This window comes from Urtica dioica, chromosome 9 (assembly GCF_054948205.1).
Source record: "Urtica dioica subsp. dioica isolate 48M chromosome 9, U.dioica_male_clone48M_v1_H2, whole genome shotgun sequence".
Lineage (NCBI taxonomy): Eukaryota > Viridiplantae > Streptophyta > Magnoliopsida > Rosales > Urticaceae > Urtica > Urtica dioica.
Window position 1 is genome coordinate 30,059,870 of NC_142764.1, and position 15,003 is coordinate 30,074,872.

At 33.6% G+C, this 15,003-nt stretch overlaps 1 protein-coding gene and 1 pseudogene across 2 annotated transcripts; one reads left to right on the forward strand and one right to left on the reverse strand.

Moving 5' to 3' along the window:
• The first annotated feature begins 6,106 nt into the window (after window positions 1–6,106).
• Window positions 6,107–7,620, forward strand: LOC149386771 (senescence-specific cysteine protease SAG39 pseudogene; annotated as a pseudogene). The gene is made up of 2 exons (XR_016301358.1): window positions 6,107–6,603; window positions 7,043–7,620. The product of XR_016301358.1 is annotated as a senescence-specific cysteine protease SAG39 pseudogene (transcript).
• Window positions 7,621–7,810: 190 nt separating this feature from the next.
• NRAMP1 (natural resistance-associated macrophage protein 1) lies at window positions 7,811–11,689 on the reverse strand. The gene is made up of 14 exons (XM_089627023.1): window positions 11,543–11,689; window positions 11,073–11,229; window positions 10,438–10,516; window positions 10,296–10,336; window positions 10,119–10,197; window positions 9,936–10,040; window positions 9,748–9,857; window positions 9,476–9,657; window positions 9,324–9,393; window positions 9,005–9,178; window positions 8,804–8,908; window positions 8,526–8,657; window positions 8,341–8,436; window positions 7,811–8,259 (listed from the first exon to the last, which is right to left on the reverse strand). The coding sequence occupies exons 2-14, from the start codon at window positions 11,193–11,195 to the stop codon at window positions 7,906–7,908; spliced, it is 1,650 nt and encodes a 549-aa protein (XP_089483149.1). The 5' UTR covers window positions 11,196–11,229; window positions 11,543–11,689; the 3' UTR covers window positions 7,811–7,905.
• Window positions 11,690–15,003: the final 3,314 nt, after the last annotated feature.

Here is a 15,003-nt window from a genome sequence, read left to right on the forward strand (position 1 = left end):
TCTCTCTCTCTCTCTCTCTCTCTGGGACCGTATCTATTCATGGTGATTACTTGTGAAGCTTTTAGTCATGTTTTTTCTTCTCATTTTGCTTTGGAAGCATCAAGACAAGACAATAATGCTTGACTTTGATTATATGTACGCATTTTCAACAAATAAAAACCATGGAACTTCAAATATTCTAGCTGTTACATTTTTTCACCAATAATTTCCCTAAAAGGAAAAGAAAGAAAGAAAAAAAAAAACAGAAAATGGGACTTTTTGTTAAATTTCCCCAATAATTCACCAATAATTTCCCCAATAATTCCAGCTGTTAAATTTAAAGATGTAAATAAATAAACTGATTAAATATTTTTTACAAAGTTCTTGTTTAATGAATGAATGTGGTATAAAATACAAAAAATGTATATTAGCAGTTCTAAATACATAAATAAAGCTCAATTTCGTTGTTTGAAATTGTCTAAAAATAAGCTTTTTATTTACATCATATTTTCCTTTTAAGTTTTCCATATTTTTTTTTATGTGGGACTTTTTGAAAGTGAATTATTTGGTTTTGGTTGTATGTGGAAATTGCCTACTCCATGTGGGACCTTTCCGTACCTGCGTGTATATTACCCCCTTGTCTACACGTACAACTCTAGTTTCATTTTTTTTTCTTATTTCTTTTAATTTTTATTATTTATTTTTCAACACTAATAAATTTATTAAATGATAAGTTTAATTATTGTAAACTCTTTAACTCATAATTTAATTAAATAAAAATATGATAATTACTCATCAAACATAAAAAAAAAAGTATCGTAAAATGTTTGATGAGTAAAATATTCGTAAATATACGTTAATTAATTAGTCATTTACCAAAATTAACGTATATTTACGAATATTATTAACGTTTATATATACCAAGGACAATTATGTAAAATATTATGTGATTAATGAGGTCATAAATTAAATATAGCTAGATTTTAAATATACTTAAAATATTTGTTAGATTGCAAATCCAACGTATCAAGTTGTTTAGTCTATAATTTCTTCTAAAATAAAATCATATCATGTGTTATCATATAGTTTTAGAAGATGATAATAATGTATAACTATATTATATATAAATCCTAATTTTTTTAGTTTCTTAATATCATTATTAATTATATATATATATATTTGTATTTATTTGTTCAGTGGAAACCTCTTGGTAAATTTCGTATTCACCGATTTACCCCTTCGATAACGATAAATTCACCGTTACAATTTACCTTTTATTCACGAGATACCACGGTAAATCTTTGATTTGTTTTTTTTTTATTTTTTATCAAAGTCGGTAAATTCTTGGTATTGTTAGAAATCCCACATAGAAAAGAGAATGAGAACTAACAAGGTTTATAAAGATCATGAACTCCTCTCATTGCCAATTGATTTTGAGATGGAACCCCATGATACTTTCACATGGTATCAGAGCCCACTAAGTCCAAACGGGTAACCGGTCCAATCATTGGGATTCGGCCCAACATGTTGAGTCAATCATTAAAAGAGCTTTTCATCATGGGTTATTCCTCTCATTATCAATTGGTTTTGAGATGAAATCTCATGATACTTTCACATGTATACCATGGGTATACTTTTAGAGGTATACCATTAAAATTTGAGTCACAATCAAGTGCTGATAACAGTATTACAGTATTACAATCATTGGTTAAATCATACAATAAAGTCGGATTAGATCGATTTGACACTTATAACAACCAAATCAATTACATGGAAACGATTTGACACACTTTAGTAACCCTTTTCAATAATATATTGGAAAATAAACTTGATTTACATATCGAGATCTAATTTAATAATGAGAAATTGCCCCATTTGCCACCAATTTCATAACATTTTCCAACTTTCCACCAAAACACTAATTTGTCCCAAAATGCCACCGAGATGTCAACATTGTTGACATGACATTTCATAGTGAAAAGAAAAAATAGATGTCAACATTGTTGACATATATGGTGGCATTTTGGGACAAATTAGTGTTTTGGTGGAAAGTGAGAAAATGTTATGAAATTGGTGGCAAATGGGGCAATTTCTCTTTAATAATATGTAAAGTGAGTTTTTTAAAATCTCTTGAAGACATATGATAAAAAAAAATAGTTTTAACGTTTCTAAATATATGTTATTTCAATTTTCAACTTTCTCCAGGTCAAGTACATCACATGCTAATTCTTAATACACTATTTAGTTTGAGTTATGTGCTACCTCGTATATGTCCTTGTTGCGAATGATATTGTACACTTTAATAGTGTGATTATGTTAGAAATAAATCGTAGAAATTATTTATTTTACGGGAATAAAAAAGAAACAGCTTTGGTATAAGAAGGAGAAAGGAAAATAAAATACAACAACAAAACAAAATTAAGTAGAAACATAACAGAAGACACAAAAGAAAGCAAAAAACCGAGGACCGTTCGACGGTCTCCCTAAAGTAATATTGCCCTTCCCGTGGGCAATGACGGATCTAGGTGGGGACCAGGGTGGGCCAATGCCCCCCCTCAATTTTTGAAAATTATTTTTTTAACCCCAAATTTTTATACTTTTTTTATAATTTTACCCCTAAATTTTATTACTAATTATGTTTTTGACCCAAATTTGTAAGTTTTTTTTCAATAATGCCCCTCCTAAAAAATATTTCTCAAATTTGCCCCTCCTTGATTGAAATCCTGGCTCCGTCACTGCCCGTGGGTGCCGGAATCGACGAGCAATTTACCTCACAGGATACAACGGCGAAAACGAGAAGATGTTTGCACCAAACGGACTTCTCCGACGAACAAAACCTGAACTGAGCACCGACTACAAAGAAAATAACTATTTCGGGGAGAGAGAAGGAGAAGAGAGAGCAGTGGAATTTTTGTGTGTTTTTCGAATGAGAGGAGTAAGCCTCTATTTATAGGGTAATATCCATGCGGTTTCAGAATTTGAATCAAACCGTTTGGTCTTAATTCAGTCTTAATGCACGGACATTGAATCAAAAAAACGTCCAAGTTAATGCACGGTTATTGAATCAAAACGTCAAAGTTAATGCTCAGCCAAACCGCATTTAGCATTATGTGGAATTAATCAACTTTATGAAGTGAAACTTTTAGTAAAAAATAAGCCCGAGACCGAGACATTCCCGAAACCCGAAACCTGAAACCGAAACCGGCCCGGCTCGGCTCGGCAGCGCGCTAGGGGTTAAGAGATAACACACACACACTCTCCTCTCTTTCACTTGGATGACCACTAAATAAAGAGGAGAATGTATAAACACTGCCACAACACTCATTCCCAACCAATGTGAGAATCTTGATTTCCACTTCAATTACACATAACAAATGTGTTCTTTAAGCATACTTTGAGCATCAATTTCTCATTCATTCTAACTCCGATTTTGGCAAACTTATAATCGATATTATACCTCATTCCGCAATGAAGAATAATACGAAAGAATTATCAAATTCCGTTGAGTGGAACCCACTCAAACCTTTGCCTAAAATCAGTAGCTTATTAGACAATAAATACTCTTTATTGTCCACTTTTTCTCTCTAATATTCCAACAGATTAACATTCATATTTTGTTTATAGAGGACAAAAGAAAACTATAAATTATTTCAACTAACAAATCAGAAGAGTGGATTATGGTTATCTAGAATTTTAAATTACTTAAAAATCTAGTCAAAATTTTCAGTATATATACTGAACCACATTTCCACTTCTTATTAAATCCTTCCATGTATATAGTATATAGCGTATAATTATAACAGATTAATAACAAACATACATGTATGAATATATAGCTGAGAAATATGTATGACGTGTGGCAAATATACTTCATCAAAATGGCATTATATATTTCTGCCTATACTTCGATGATATAATTTGGTTTTTTATTTTCATACGTGCATAATATATATGATATTCTTAACAAAGTACGTAAGATTTGGTGGTGGTGGTGGTGGTGGTGGTAGGGTTTGTTATATATTTGATTTGTATGTGGAAAACTGGAAATTGCCTACTCCATGTGGGACCTTTCCCTACGCGTGTGTACAACTCTAGTTTCATTTTTTTTTTCTTATTTCTTTTAATTTTTATTATTTATTTTATTTATTTTTCAACACTAATAAATTTAATAAATGATAAATTTAATTATTGTAAACTCTTTAACTCATAATTTAAATAATTAACAATATGATAATTACTCATCAAACATAAAAAAAAAAAGTATCGTAAAATGTTTGTTGAATAAACTATTCGTAAATATACGTTAATTAATTAGTCATTTATCAAAATTAACGTATATTTACGAATATTATTAACGTGTGTATATACCAAGGACAATTACGTAAAATATTATGTGATTAATGAGGTCATAAATTAAATATAGCTAGATTTTAAATATGCTTAAAATATTTGCTAGATTGCAAATCCAACGTTTCAAGTTGTCTAGTCCATAAATTTTTCTAAAATAAAATCATACCATGTGTTATCATATAGTTTTAGAAGATGATAATAATATATAACTATAATATATAAATCCTAATTTTTTTAGTTTCTTAATATTATTATTAATTATATATATATATATATATATATATTTGTATTTATTTGTTTAGTGGAAACCTCTTGATAAATTTCGTATTCACCGATTTACCCTTTCGATAACGATAAATTCACCATTACAATTTACCTTTTATTTACGAGATACCACGGTAAATCTTTGATTTTTTTTTTATCAAAGTCGGTAAATTCTTGGTATTGTTAAGAGTCCCACATGAAAAAGAGAATGAGAACTAACAAGATTTATAAAGATCATGGGTTATTCCTCTCATTGTCAATTGGTTTTGAGATAGAACCCCATGATACTTTCACATGGTATCAGAGCCCACTAAGTCTAAACGGGTAACTTGTCCAATCGTTGAGATTCGGTCGAAGATGATGAGTCAATCGTTAAAAGAGCCATCATCTTGAGGAGGGCTATTAGGAATCCCACATGGAAAACAGAATAAGAACTAACAATGTTTATAAATATCATGAATTACTCATCTCATTATCAATTGGTTTTGAGACGTGCCATTAAAATTTGAGTCTCAATCAAGTGCTGATAACAGTATTACCATCATTGGATAAATCATACCATAAAGTCGGATTACATCGATTTGACTTATAACAACCAAATTAATTACATGGAAACGATTTGACACACTTTAGTAACCCTTTTCAATAATATATTGGCAAATAAACTTGATCTACGTATCGAGATCTAATTTAATAATATGTAAAGTGAGTTTTTTTTTTAAATCTCTTGAAGATATATGATAAAAAAAATAGTTTTAACGTTTTAATATATGTTATTTCAATTTTCAACTATCTCCCGGTCAAGTACATCAATGCTAGTTCTTAATACACTATTTAGTTTGAGTTATGTGCTACCTCGTATATGTCCTTGTTGCGAATGATATTGTACACTTTAATAGTGATTAAAATTCATATTTTGTTTATAGAGGACAAAAGAAAACTATAAATTATTTCCACTAACAAATTAGAAGCGTGGATTATGGTTATCTAGAATTTTAAATTACTTAAAAATCTAGTAACTCAAATTCCAACCTACACGGCATAAAATTTTCTATATATATACTTAACCACACTTCCACTTCTTATTAAATCCTTCGATTAAAAAAAAAGACCACATAATCGGTAACCATGTATATATGCTAGCCTGTAGAAAATCAAATATATTAGTATATTACCCTAGTATATAGCGTATAATTATAACAAATTAATAGCCTGTAAAAATATGTATGACGTGTGGCAAATATATATATATGTGCATGATATATTTATTTCGTATATATACGTGTAATTCATATATTTATTTTGTGAATATAAATATGTGTGACGCATATACTTCATCGAAATGGCATTATATATTTCTGCCTATATTTACGATGATATACGTGATATATTTGATTTTTTTTTCATACGTATATAATATATATGATATTCACGTAAGATTTGGTGGTGGTGGTGGTAGGGTTTGTTATATATAGAATGTGAAAACGAGAGTGACTATACCAGAAGAAAAAAAGAAAAAGAAGAAAAGAGTAGAAATGAAGATGAGAATTTTGTTGTGGTCCGTCGTTATCGCGTCAATATTAGCGGTGAAAGCCGTCGAGTGTGGCGGCGGCGACGATGAAATGGCGACGAGGCATGAGCGGTGGATGGCAAAGCACGGTCGCGTGTACGGTGACGAGTCGGAGAAGCAAATGAGGTTCGGAGTTTTCAAAGAGAATATGGATTTTATCCAACGCTTCAACTCAAAGTCCAACGCGAGTTTCAGTCTCCGTCCCAACACCTTTGCGGACCTCACCAACCGAGAGTTCAACAACCTCACTCCCGTCCCGCTCGACCACCACGACGGCGACGATGTTGATGTCAACGACGACGACCAAATCTGCCACCGCCACCGTAGTAATAACGACGACCACAACAATAGAACAAGTAGTAATAACTTGTCGCTCCCCGCGAGCGTGGATTGGAGGCAAAAAGGCGCCGTGAATCCCATCCAAAACCAAGGCGAATGTTGTAAGTCTTCTCTCTCTCTCTCTCTCTCTATATATATATATATATATATATATATATGCGAAGATATAATATTCAGGGGCTGATTTGTAATGTTTTAGGATAAAAAGATACAAACTAGGAAAAAGTGTAAAAAAAGAAAAAAAGAGAAATGATGAGGGTGTACATGTGATTTTGTGCCATTGGTAAAGAGCCAGAAACCTAAATTAGAGGGACTAATATGAAGAAAAAAAAAAGTTCTAAAAAAATATTCAAGGGAAGCGTAAAGTGGCTTCGTGGGCATATGTTTTTTTATTTTTTTCGTAGCTGAATTTTATTTTTTCCTAATATTTTTTTGTAAATATTTACAGATGAGTCCTCCAGTAGTAAAAAGAATGTCATTATAGCCCCTAAGTTTAGAATACGTAGCCTTCGTGATCTCACGTGTTTATATGCATGGCAGCGGTGTGTTGGGCGTTCGCGTCGGCGTCGGCGGTGGAGAGCCTGACATTCCTAAAGACGGGAAATCTTCCGTCGGTGTCGGTGGATCAGCTGGTGGACTGCGTCTACGCCGCCCAAGGCCGCAGCGGCTGCAACACCGGCTTCGCCGAGGACTCTTACGCTTTCATCATCCGAAACGGCGGCGTCGCCACCGCCGCCTCCTACCCGCCCGGCCAGTGCGCCGCCGCCTCCCTCCGCCACGTCATCAGGGGCTTCGGCCGAGTCGACCCCGCCGACGACGAGGACGCCCTCAGGGCCGCCGTGGCTCGCCAGCCCGTCTCCGCCGAGCTCGTCGCCGGGAGCCGCGAGTTTCAGTTCTACTCCGGGGGAGTTTTCACCGGAAGCTGCGGAGGAGATCGGGTCAACCACATGGCCACCATCGTCGGATACGGAACCACCGACGAAGGGGTTGACTATTGGCTCGTGAGGAACCAGTGGGGCCCGAACTGGGGCGAGGCTGGTTACGTCAGGCTTCTCAGAAACTCCGGCGTCCCAGGAGGACACTGTCAAATCGCGTCTTCCGTTACCTTCCCTTATTAGTCTTATTGCTATTTTTTGTTTTTTTTTTTGTTTTTTCCGACTTTGATCACACATTTCTTTGTTTTCCTCATTATTTTAGTTGTTTGGTGAGATTGCAATGTATTTATCAAGCTCAATCAATTTTTAGGAGATCGTTTCTTTCTTTTCATAACTTATTATCACCGTACGTAATAAAAAAAAAGTTTGATCAAGAGCTAATAAGTTGGTAAGTGTTCGCATATATATCAAAGCGCACGAATACAAATTATTGAGACAAAAGTCAGAAAGAAACTATAGCGTAGAAGATCAAATATCTTCGGGAGTGGACCTTTTTTGAGGCAATTGCATGCTCACAATGTCTTCCCTTGGGACGCAATACATGGATCCATTGTTAGTATTGTTGTTGCTCTCGGAAGCCATTTCTCTGCTCTCTGCGGTGGTGAGAGCTATGAGACGTGTAGATTCCTTGTTCTTTCGGAAAACGAGGTAAGCGATCCCGGCCAAATACACCGCCATCCCCGAGAATCCGAATATGCCCAGAAATACTCTCGCCACGATCCCCAGCTTGCTGTGAAGAAGCAACTTGATGAACCCACTCATCAGATAGTAAATGTTTATCACCATTAGGAGTGAACTTATGATCCAAGTCACCAATGTTATCTGCCAAAAAAAAACAGAGAGTATAGTAGACATTTATGTAACTATTTGAATGTAATTAATTACGAAAAAGCGAAATAGTACCGTCACGGAGTTGACATACGCCCCCATCTTCGATTTACAGCTCGTGAATTTAAGAAGCGGGATAAGCGCAAATGGTAACTCGAACGATAATATCATCTGCCGCAGAGAAATGATTTTACTATTAATTTTTGCTTTTTTTTGTTTTGGTATAAATTATGATAAAAGACAAGAAGGAATGGCAATACTGATGCAATGATGATTAGCTTTCCTGCCCCGGAAGAACCGCCTATTAATGCGACGACCAGACTCGGGACTATGGCCAAACACCGCGTTAAGAAGTTGCGAAGCCACGGTTGCAATCTCAAATCAAGAAACCCCTTTTAGACCACAATCTTGGGATTAGAATTTGGCCATTCCAAACTTAAAAGGCCTTGTAAATTAGCCAAACTGTTATGTTCAAAACTTGTCTATTTTGCTAAAATACTTTGTACAACACGATTATTTCCGTTAGAATTTGGTTTACCTGCATAACGTATTGGCCTGCATAAGTTCCGGTGATGGTAGAGCTCTGACCCGACGCCAGCAACGCGATCGCAAAGAGCTTTGAGCTCCAACTTCCCAACACGTTCTGTGATCACGATGATCAATTCGACGAGCGAATAGAAAAAAAAGGATTAGTTTTCGATGTTTTTAGCGGGACCACGGTGTGCGTATATATATGTACCCTGAGTAAAAAGGAAGCTTTGTTCAAGTCCAAGTCCTGGCAGCTCTTCTGATCCTCCGCGTTCAAACTCGGGGAATTGCAAACCGCACCGCTCACAGAAATGACCGAAATGTTGATCAGGAAAGCGATCGTGAGAGCGAACGCGCTCTCCAACATGTAGAACCTACACGCCTCCTGCAAAATTTGCGTCTTACTTGTGATCGTTGACTTCATATCGGGCTAAATTACTAAAAATTTACAGTCTTGCACATCAAATAATCAGTAAGTCCGAGTAAACAAGACACATAATAGTTCAGCGAGGAAGAAGAAGAAAGCTTACTCTGATGCCACGCATGGACCGAGGGATTTTCCTAGAGAGCACGAGCGCCGAGTGTAGAAACAGATTGTGTCTGAGTTGAAAAGAAAACATTATTAGTATTTTTTTTGTTTTTTTTTTTTCGTGGGTGTGAAAAGGGATTAGAAAAACCGTACGGCATGACCATAGCTCCGAGAAGCGAGATGGCGAGGCCGGTAGCGCCGTCTCCTTTGAGCTGAGGAACGAAAAGCCCTCTCAGCACTTCCTTCGGGTCGGGATTCGCGTAGTGAAGCTCCACGAAGAAACACGCCGCGATCGTTAGCACGAGGAACGCGATCAAGAATTCGAGTTTCCTTACCTGCAACACCACATAATAAAATGTTTTTAAGGATCCCATGTCAGAAAAGATAAAAAGAAAAAAAATAAAGCCGAAATATGTAATAATTACCCCGTATTGCTGCAAAGCTAGAAGAACCAAAGTGCTCAGTCCCGTGAGAAGAACACCACACCATATCGGGATATTGAACAACATGTTCAGAGCAAAGGCAGTTCCGATCACTGCGTGAACAGAACACCGAGGTTTATGGTAATTAATCGCGTTGCTTCGTAAAGAAGTAACTTCATAAGAAGAGTTACCTTCAGGTATGTCACAGGCAACAATGGCGATCTCGGCGAGAACCCACAAAATGAAATTCGGGACCCGAGAATATTCAGCCCTGCAATGTTCCGCCAAATGCTTTCCTGTGTGAGACCAAACATTTTTTTTTTAAATGAGAATCGCATCGATACAGATGTGATCGGATCAAGAAAATCACATGCCTGTGACAACCCCGAGATTGGCTGAGAGGGATTGGATTACAAGCGCGGCGCAAGAAGCTACCAATATTATCCAAAGTAGCTGCAACAAAAATATTGAAAATCTCTTATGATTACAGATCATAATAGTAGTATTCATAGCTGTGCTCGTTCGATAATAAGTCGGCCGATCTTACTTACTTCGTACTTATATTGCGCTCCCGACTGCAAATCCGTCTCAACTATACATATCAAGCATAGAGTGACAAGTCAATCAGTAATTAACAATTAAGTGATGTTGGAGCTCAAAGTAGTAATATTCCGAGATCGTGTCATTTCTTACAGTTTCCGGGGTCAATATAGGCAATAGAAACCAGAAATCCCGGGCCCATGTAAGCAAAGAAGTTTTTCCAGCTCTTCCTCTACACAACCGGAATGTCAAGTCTTAAGCCATATCATTAACAAGAAATTTAGAGCAAATGAACTGATTAAGCCAGTTTCCATGAACAAGCTAGTCCCATGGTTGTCCCTCTTCTGTCACTTTCTAATTTTTCATTTTTCATTTTTAAAATTTGAATATTAAGAGTTCTTCTTCTGTTGGTCAAGGGAAAAGAAAGCACAAATATAAAAAAGCACATAGTGGTATTAAAATTCTTTAAAATAGAGCTTTGCATCAAAGTAGTGAAGAGTAAAAACTACTAGTCTTCTCTTTCAAATTTTCATGGCAGTCAACATCAATACACTTCAGTGCTCCTTCAGCCAATCTCTACACGTTTCATTATTTTAATCAAAAGGATTAATGACATTCGCTCTTGTTTTTTACAGATTGCATGGCTGCCTAAATCTAGTAAGTGAAAGAAAAAAAAAAGTCTTTATTCAAACCCTTGAATATATATACAAATACAATACATATATATATATATATATATATATATATATAATAATAATAGAATAAGAGAGAGAGAGACGAAAACTCACATCGGGGACGACAATCTGTTCGGAGGAAGAGTCGTCGATCAGTGGAGCGTTCGAGAAGCTTCGATTTCCAGCGCTCGCTATGAACTGAGGTTGTCCTGAAGAACTCGAACCACTCACTGCCATTCTCTCTTTTGTCGTTTTCTCTACTTTTCACTTTCTGTCGCAGAAAAAAACAAGAAAAAACACAGAGCTTTATTGCGTTGACCGAGTTGACCGTCGTTACAATACAAGAACAAATGATACGTACGGCCGTGCGTGTGTGTGTGTGTCTCGTCCCTTATTTTTTTTTTTAATCTCTAAATCATTTAAAAAAAAAATTAAACACTCGATCTTTTATTTTAACGTTTTCTGGGCAACCAAACAAGAATAAACGACAAAACGGAGTACCGTCGAGAATTGCTACGAATTCGATCATGTTTTACTCATATTCGAGAGAAGAGAACAGAGACGAAAGAAAGAAAAAGAAAAACCTGATGAGACAATGTTTTTGGACACTAATAATCTTCTCTTGGAGTCTGTCTCTATGCGAACAAATTCCGTTTCATTTGTTTATATAGGGAAAAAAAAACAGTAGAAAAAAAGGATTTTGTATACATTATGAGATGATAATCATAGTAAATGCTCGTCGCTCTTTATGTCTATTTTTGACAAGCAAAGAGAGAGAGAATATTCCAAATCGTCAAGTCTGAGAGAGTACTGTGGTGGAGACACTTTTGCCATAAAAGCGAGAGCGAATCTGGACCGTCTAATCCGGCATCGTAGTCCGAATTCCCTGTCGCCTTCTGCCACGTCAGCGGAAAGAGATCTAAATTGTCCCGTCCCGCGTTCGTTTGGTCAGAGCTTTTCTTTAGGTTCGGTGGGTCAATCTGATTTGACGGTCTAGATTCTTTCAGTTCTTAAGAGTAGTTCTAATCAACGGCTTGATATTCGCTTTCTAGCTCTTCATGCGTTTTATTATAGGGAAAATAACTAGAATACTCCTCATGTTTAATCGAAATGCGAGATTTATCTCCTCTATTTCTAGAAATATCAGACATATACCTTTAGTTTAATATAAATGACATATACCTCCCCTAAAAAATGTTATATTACAAATATTATCATTTTCGTTTATTTTTTACAAAAAAATAATTTGAACTCCTCAAAATACCCTTAATAGAATAAATATTTATTTACTATTTTATTAAAAAAAAAATCAAAATCTCTCTTTCTAAAAAAAAACTTAACTTTTTATTAAGAAATTTTTTAATTTAATTTTTTTTATATAGAATAGAAGATAAAAAATTATTTCATTAAGGGTATTTAGGGGATTTCAAATTATTTTTTTGTAAAAAATAAACGAAAAATGGTGATATTTGTAATATAACATTTATTTAGGGGATGTATATGTCATTTATATTAAACTGGAGGGATATGTCTGATATTTCTAGAAATAAAGGAGATAAATCTCGCATTTCGATTAAACACTAGGGATATTATTGATATTTTTCCTTTATTATATTGTGCGGCTAGGGTGAGAGAGTGAGCTCTAAATTTCTTATAAATATATAAAAAAAATATACAAAAAGTAAATTTTACAACAAATACCAAGCCATGAAATATCTTGCAAGTTTTTTTAACTCAAGAATAGATTTTGGGGTCATATAAAACCGTAAATGATTACTTTGATTTTTACAAAAATTTCAATCCATCCAAATTATATGACGATAAATAAGCTAACAAAAAGTATTTGTATGCTTTCTTCAACAGAAGAAAAATTATTTGCACACGTTTCGTTTATTATATGATATATTTTACTTTTTATCAGACAATAATTTATACTACAAATAAATTGTAGCAGAAATTGTTAACATAATTTATGTGAACATTTTTGCGTCTAATACTCTCTAACTTGTACAATTACAAGAATTATCTATTTGTGCATAAAAAATTCGAAAAATTAGTCTGACTAAAGCCACTTGAAAAGTTGGTATTGTAATATAGTCAACGTTTTACCTAAGTTTCAAATTAAGTCACGAATGATGATATGACTTTATTATTCGTTTAGCAAATTACTATATTATCATCTATTAAAATCGGTTAACATAAAGATTACAAAATTTACCAAACGTTGACTACATCCTTAAAAGCATGTATGAAATTGGCTACGTTGCTAGATTATCCAAAAAATTATACATGGAAATTTGTTAAGTTTTTAGTACTAGACTTTCTTTGTGAAAATAGTCTTCAATAGCCTTTTTGTATATTTTTTTTCAATATTAGCCGCTGAATCTTTTATTTTTCATAAATAACCATTTTAGTTTTTAAAGTGTCTATTTTACCCTTAATAACTATTAACCAGAGTTCAATAATTATTTACCATATTTTAATATTTTTTTAATCAGATTTCAATAATAATTAATCAGATTTCAATAACTATTGTTAACCAGATTTCAATATACCAATATTTTGGATAAGATTTCAATAATTATTAACCATATTTCAATAATTGTTAACCGAATTTCAAAAAATATTATAAACAGATTTCAATAATTATTAACTAGATTTCAATAAATGTTGCCCAGATTTCAATAAGTATTAAATAAATTTCAATAACTTTTTACTAGATTTAAAACATAAGGCTATTTTTGTTTGAAGAAAAAAAAAACGGTTATTGACGAAATGTTTTTATAACATAAGTAAAATATAAAAAGTGACAAATGTTTTAAATTAGTTATGTAATTTTTCCACATTTGTTTCTCACTATATTCATAATAATATATCTTTGACTCAAGAGTATACAAGATGTATATATGAAAATTAGTAAATTTGGTTTTCTAAAATACTATACATTTTGTAAGTTTATTTTATACAAGGTGTATATATGGAAACTAGTTTATGTGACTAGAATATCTTTTATTTTGACTTGTTCTTGAATTTGATTCTAACAATTTTTTTAAAATCCATTATTACCCGCTTATATTATATTATTATGAAAGATTAAAAAAAAAAAAAAAACAATCTTAGAACAGTTCTGATCAGAATAAAGCTTAAGGCACCATGGAAACGAATGGAGTTGCTAAACCAACATAATTCAAAAAGTCAAAACCTTCCACTAAATTTAAATAAATATATGAATAAACATTTTAACATTTTGAATGAAACGCATGCAATTCAGTATGACATGTCTTTGTTTTATTTTATTATTTTATACAGTAAGTTTGACGTTTCTAATAATGGATTAGTAATACACTTAATACAATAAAATACATAAATGAAACACATAATCAGGAAAAATCGAGTTGACAAAAAATGGTTGAAATTCCCACTCCTTTGACAAGAAACAAAACCACGTTAACGGACCTAAGGTCGAAAAGTACTATATTTTAATTTGAATTTCATACGTATTTTCCATTCGTCATGTTATATAATTTTCTTGTCGTAATCAATTACGATCTTTGGAAATTTGTTCGAGAGGTAATCTGGTTTGAACCGGAAGAAAATTAAGTAGTTATGAAAGTAATTGGCCAACTAATATTGAAGAATAAGTAAGGAGACATATAAAAGTCAGTTATCAGTCTCTAGATTGGTTATAAATATAATCCTAAATGTAATTATATTGTAATTATCCTCCTTAGGATTATCAACTAATATATAAATTCAGTCAATATCGTTGCCTAGAATAACCGATCCCGATCCCTAGTTTAGGGTGCTAATGTAAAGTAATTTTACGAGGAGGGGTTTCTATATATTTTTTTAGCTTATTACTAGTATAGTTCTTTTATAAAAACATATATATTATATGCATGTAAAAAAAATTGAGAGGGGCTTAAGCGTCCCTTAGGCCTTAACTAGCCCTGTCTATGCTTCTATTACTATCAACGAAAGCGTAAAGACGAATTTTAAATATTGACGGATTTAATAAAAAAAATCTAATTTTCAAATCTGTCTC

What these genes read in the sequence shown, in the direction of transcription:
- NRAMP1 (XM_089627023.1), bottom strand. Translation starts at nt 11,195, where the DNA reads ATGGCAGTGAGTGGTTCGAGTTCTTCAGGACAACCTCAGTTCATAGCG. An exon ending in AACAGATTGTCGTCCCCGAT is followed by an intron (nt 10,517 to 11,072) that starts GTGAGTTTTCGT and finishes CCGGTTGTGTAG; the next exon opens with AGGAAGAGCTGGAAAAACTT. An exon ending in CGTATGTCAACTCCGTGACG is followed by an intron (nt 8,260 to 8,340) that starts GTACTATTTCGC and finishes TTTTTTTGGCAG; the next exon opens with ATAACATTGGTGACTTGGAT.